The 6,000-nt window shown below is 44.7% G+C and overlaps 1 protein-coding gene across 3 annotated transcripts in view; it reads left to right on the top strand.

The window, feature by feature from the left end:
- Window positions 1-217: 217 nt before the first annotated feature.
- SPON2 (spondin 2) overlaps window positions 218-6,000 on the top strand; it is a 30,112-nt gene continuing 24,329 nt past the window's right edge. For 2 of the 3 annotated variants that reach the window (XR_014526265.1, XM_083503549.1), the window contains exons 1-4: window positions 218-534; window positions 1,150-1,408; window positions 1,751-1,974; window positions 4,445-4,636. Coding sequence is in view for 2 of the 3 variants with exons in the window: in XM_083503549.1 (XP_083359675.1) it covers window positions 1,186-1,408; window positions 1,751-1,974; window positions 4,445-4,636 (639 nt within the window). In the remaining variant the exon portion in view is untranslated. Of the gene's footprint in view, window positions 535-1,131; window positions 1,409-1,750; window positions 1,975-4,444; window positions 4,637-6,000 lie in introns of those variants that run through there. The other variant, XM_083503550.1, reaches the window with a different exon arrangement.

Here is a 6,000-nt window from a genome sequence, read left to right as displayed (position 1 = left end):
TTAGGCACCTTTGGTTTTCTTCTTCCAGCTGAGACGTGCGCATATGGGTGAATTAGAGGGGAGTGCTTTCAGTCAATACTTGAAAAAGCCATCTGTCAACCAATAAAACTTGCAAAAATGTGCTTCTCATCTAAAACTCTTCCACGAGAAAGGTTTTGTCTTGGAAGCAGTTTGTCCTTAGCTTCGGGGCACGAAAGCAAGAAGAAAGAAATGTACAGTCTTCAGAAACCTTGAACTGATGGCAATAACGTAAGGTTCTCTAAAATCTTGTTTTATCTGTTCAGCACCACAATTTTAATAGGGTTTTTTTATTATTAATTCTCATGAAACAGTGAAAACGTTTCAAACAAGGACAAGATGCGTCCAGCTCATCTAGTCTAAAGGTTGCAGTCAGCGTTGGACCAAAGGGACCTAACTTCTGGCATAAATAGCAGCAAGCACTCTGGTTTCTTCCTTTTCTGTGGCAGAACTGCTCAGCTGCAAGAACAAGCAAGGGCTCTTAACTTCCCAGGGCTTCACAGGAAACACCACCCAGTAAGTGTGAAATATTTGCATGTATTACTAATGTACATTCCTACTATCTTAGCTGCTGCTTTTAATTCTGTCCAATTCTTAAAGTAAAGAAGTTTTAAAAATAATGTTAAAAGTTATTGTTTAAAACAATCATAGTTTGGTGTTTTATTATCTAATACCTTGTAAAATATGCCCCCCTCCTAATTTCTGCATCATGGGACTTAGCAGCTAGATTATGCCTTAAATTTGCATGTACTAACTCTGACCTACAGTGTATTGTGCCATGAGGCAGTTTTTAAACTCAATTTTCAAAGGAAGTAAGTCCCTGGGCAAAATGACATGCAACTTAATATTTGAAAACATATATACCATACACACCGAAACAATTGCTAACATAATTGGGCCAAGATGTGATTCTAATAAGACTGAAAAAGCAAAACTGTAAACGGATCTTGAAAAAACACGTCGCCAGAAACATGTTTCATTTCCCAATCGGAAACATTTGTTTGGGGTACTGTTACAACTTCAACTTATTCGAAAGTCTTATGATTCTTGAATGCAGCAGAGTTTTTGGCAGTTGACTTTCTGCATGCTCAGAGTCTAACTGTATCAAGCTTTCATTTATTTAACCCACAGAGAGGAACGTGGAGGGTTTTCTGCACGGGCGAGGAAATGGAAAACTTGACCGCTGTCTCCAGCTCCTATAGAATCATCATAGCATTGCTCTTCACTGTTCTGAGCTTTGTTAATTGTTTGCCTCTTGAGGAAGACTCTGTTTGCACAGCAGAAGAACTTGCAAGGTACACCATTATTTTCACAGGAAAGTGGAGCCAGGCATCGTTCCCTAAGCAGTACCCTCTGTACAGGCCTCCAGCACAATGGTCGTCACTTCTGGGTAAGTCAGGCTCGTTCAGTTACTAAAGGCAAGCTAACTCTCTAAAAACCGTACCATCTTTTCTTAATTTATTTATTTTTTTGTAATCAAGTTACGTCTAAGTTCCTATGACTGAGAGACCAAACATGCGCTATCAGCAAGCTCAGTGTTATACAATGTGGGGCTGGTTTCTCCAGCTAGCTTCTGTTTCCAATTTTGCTGCAGCTAAAGTAAACAGCATACCTTACTTCTTTAAACATAGCTTGTTCCACTTCAGAAAGAGAGGCGAAGAACGGCATACAGTATATTATTAAGCAAATCTAAACCAGACTCCTGCCTGCTGCCATGTCTTCCCTTCCACAGGCGCTGCCCATAACTCTGACTACAACATGTGGAAAATGAACGAGTTTGCCAGCAACGGGATGCGTGACTTTGCCGAAAGAGGTGAACCCTGGGCATTAATGAAGGAAATAGAAGCAGCTGGGGAAAAAATCCAAAGCATTCACGGAATATTCTCCGCTCCTGCCATTTCCACTGGCACGGGGCAAACGGCCGCAGACTTGGAGGTCCACCCAAGACAGCCACTGGTAAGTAGGGAAAATGCTCATTGGCCTATTTTTTTTGTAAAAAAAATACAGTGGTGCCTCGCAAGACGAAAAGAATCCATTCTGTGATTCTCTTCGTCTAGTGGTTTTTTCGTCTTGCGAAGCAAGCCCATTGACCGATTCGCGGATTAGCGCTATTAGCGGCTTTTAGCGGCTTATCTGCTGATCGGATCAGCTGATAAGCGGCTTAGCGGCTTAGAAAGGGGGGGGGGAGGATAAAAAACCAGCAGGAACTCGCAATACATTGTCGTCTTGCAAAGCAAGCCCATAGGAAATTTGTTTTGCGAAGCACCTCCAAAACGGAAAACCCTTTCGTCTAGCGGGTTTTCCGTCTTGCGAGGCATTCGTCTTGCGGGGCACCACTGTAAATAAAAAAATAGAGCCATCACCTGATTAAAGAAATGGAAGTCGGTTACTTAAAACGAGTGTGTTATTCAGTCAGTTGTCCGTCCCCCCCCCCAAATTGCATGCAATTAAAACAATGGTTTTCAACAACCGGGCATCCTTAAATTTTAGAAGTGTACGTCACAGCAAGCACCTTTGAGGAGAGGCATGTCGTTGTGTGTTTGTCCGCAGAGGAAATGCCTCTTTTAAGATGGTTCCTGCCACCTTTGTATGGTTTTTTAAAAATATAAGTAGTTACATCTAAATACAGGCTTAAAAAGAAAAGAAAAGACCGTGTTGGCCAATTTATCGGGGTGTCAACAGGCCCATGCAGAGCTTATGTGATGCCCGGGGCGAGAGTCTTGTTAGAATAAAGTTATAAACTCAAAGAAAAAAAGCAGCCTGCTTGGTTACGTAAGAGCAAAGTAGCTCAGATAAACCAGTTTGTTGCACCAGTCACGTGGCTCCGACAACCCAGGACATGCGCCACTGAGGTGGCGCCAGCGCCTAATCAGATCCTAATCTGCTAGTATTCAGTAACACAGGTCCAGATTACTATCAAAGTCTAGCAGTGCATTAAGTCCCCAGTCAGCTGGGAGGTACGGATCCAGTGGAAGATTTAGGAAAGTGCAACCAGATTGGTCATGTTGGGCATAGAGCCTTGGGGTGGCACTGTGGTCTAAACCACTGAGCCTCTTGGGCATGCTGATCAGAAGGTCGGCGGTTCGAATCCCCGCGACGGGGTGAGCTCCTGTTGCTCTGTCCTAGCTCCTGCCAACCTAGCAGTCTGAAAGCATACCAGTGCAAGTACATAAATAGGTACCATTGCAGCGGGAAGGTAAACAGCATTTCCGTGCGCTCTAGTTTCCATCACGGTGTCCCGTTGTGCCAGAAGCGGTTTAGTCCTGCTGGCCACATGAGCTGGAAAGCTGTCTGTGGACAAACGCCTGCTCCCTCGGCCTGACAGCGAGATGAACGCCGCAACCCCATAGTCGCCTTTGACTGGACTTAACCGTTTGGGGGTCCTTTACCTTCACTTTTTAGAGCCGTGGGGGTGCCACAACTACAATTCAGAATGGAGCGCAAGAGGCCTTGCACGGGGTGCTGCTGAAATTTGAAAGCCCAAGGTCTATCACTGACAGGGCGTTCTTGGCATGACAGCCTAAGTTTGGCAGGTACCTGGCAGGGCCCCCCCCAACCAACTTAGCCCTCCAAGGCCTATCACAAGTGTATCCAGCTGCCCCCCTCCCCCTGCATAGGCCTGAGGATCAATTGAGCCATCTAACTGATTCGTCAATCAATGGTTGCAACTCTTGGAAGCATGGGTGGAATTGCATGAGCAGACGTCACCTTCCTCTTTTCACCCACTGCAGATTTTGAGGGTGGAGCAGAGACTGCCTGGAGGAGAAGAGGAAGGAAACGTCCCATCGCATTAGAAGTCTGCTCCACTCCTGCACAAACAGCTTTGTACACAGCCCAATATGTGCATGACTGAAACTATTTGAAGAAGAGTCTCTTATATAAGCACCGCAGAGTTTAATATATTTTGCTCAAGAGGCCGCCAAGTGTGATGTGGGAAAGGGCCGTATTGTGCCATAATCAATAAAAATAAATAAAGTAGATTATTTCTAAAACAGGTTTCTGACAGACCCTCCAAGTGTCCCTATTTTCCAGTGACAGTCCTGGATTTACAGAACGCGTCCTGGGTTCTGATTTGATCCCAGAATGTCCCGCTTTTCCTTAGGACATCCCTATTTTCATCAGAGAAATGTTGGAGGGTATGGAGTTATGCGACTCCTGAGCCAAGAAGATACAACCTTTAGAAGCCTGTATAGGGATTTTTTTTAAAAAAAATGTTTAATGGGTGGCATATAAATAATCAACTTATTATGATTATTGAATAGGACACCCCTATTTCCATCGGAGAAACTTTGGAGGGTATGTTATAATATTACTGTTACACTGGTTTATTTACATGTGACATTGTGGTGCAGTAATATAAGGAGGCTTAATCTAACGTGCTTAATTCGGGTTCTGAAGTAAGCCTTTTCTTTTTTTTAACTGCTAGGTGTCCATTGCAGTGCGAATTGTGCCCAGCCCTGACTGGTTCGTGGGCATTGACAGTTTAAATCTGTGTGAAAAAGACCACTGGAAACAGAAAGTATCTTTGGATCTTTTCCCATATGACGCTGGCACTGACAGCGGCTTCACGTTTTCCTCCCCCAATTTTGCCACTATCCCACAGGATCCTGTCACAGAGGTAAGTTTCTAAGTCGTTCCTTGACTGGTCAAACACACAATTCCATTCAACATTAGTGTGATCATTATTTTATATCACAGCTGTAATTGTGATGGTAGCATAGGGACACAGGTGGCGCTGTGGGTTAAACCACAGAGCCTAGGACTGGCTGATCAGAAGGTCGGCGGTTCGAATCCCTCCAATGGGGTGAGCTCCCGTTGCTCGGTCCCTGCTCCTGCCAACCTAGCAGTTCGAAAGCACATCAAAGTGCAAGTAGATAAATAGGTACTGCTCCGGCGGGAAGCTAAACAGTGTTTCCGTGGGCTGCTCTCGTTCTCCAGAAGCTGCTTAGTCATGCTGGCCACATGACCTGGAAGCTGTATGCCGGCTCCCTCGGCCAGTAAAGCGACATGAGCGCTGCAACCCCAGAGTTGGCCACGACTGGACCTAATGGTCAGGGGCCCCTTTACCTTTTTATATGTTGAGCACACCTGTACTCACTGTTGTCTGACTCATTTCTTAAACAGAAGGATATGCTGTGCCCTAACTTTATTATTCCACATTTCAATTGAACCATGTTCTGCTGCACTGTTTTGTAGTGGGGACATTCCGTCAAAGAAGTGTGAAGCGACCCAATCAAAATTATTGTTTAATTGATTAATCTACACTAATTAATTCTACTTACTCAATTAATTCAACTTAGTTACGTAATAATGAATTCTAGTGAAAAGAAAGCTAATATGGAAATTAAATTTGCTGGCATTATTTGACTGTTGGCTTATATTTTGAAAAATTATTTATATAGAAACCTAATACAGGGACTCTGCTTTTCACCCAATTATTTTTCTATAAGACCTTGATGGTGGAATCAGGGGTGTCTTTTCCCCTCTGCCTTCCCAGTTCCACCTTTTCCATTATAGACGCATGTTAATAGAATTTAAAAATCCCCAAAACACACAACAGCTTTACGCAGATTTGACTTAAGCCAGGGAGGTTGGGGTCATGCTTGTTTCCTCTGTCCTTCACATTGTCTAAAGGTAAAGGTAAAGGGACCCCTGACCATTAGGTCCAGTTGCGGATGACTCTGGGGTTGTGGCGCTCATCTCGCTTTATTGGCCAAGGGAGCCGGCGTACAGCTTCCGGGTCATGCGGCCAGCATGACTAAGCCACTTCTGGCAAAACCAGAGCAGTGCACAGAAACGCCGTTTACCTTCCCACCGGAGCGGTACCCATTTATCTACTTGCACTTTGACGTGCTTTCGAACTGCTAGGTTGGCAGGAGCAGGAACCGAGCAACGGGAGCTCCCCTGTTGTGGGGATTCGAACCGCCAACCTTCTGATCGGCAAGCCCTAGGCTCAGTGGTTTAACCCACAGCACCACCCAC

The sequence above is a fragment of the Podarcis liolepis genome (genome assembly GCF_965112155.1).
Source record: "Podarcis liolepis genome assembly, chromosome: 5".
Lineage (NCBI taxonomy): Eukaryota > Metazoa > Chordata > Lepidosauria > Squamata > Lacertidae > Podarcis > Podarcis liolepis.
The sequence above is the reverse complement of the archived record's forward strand: the minus strand, read 5'-3'. Positions and strand labels throughout refer to the sequence as shown.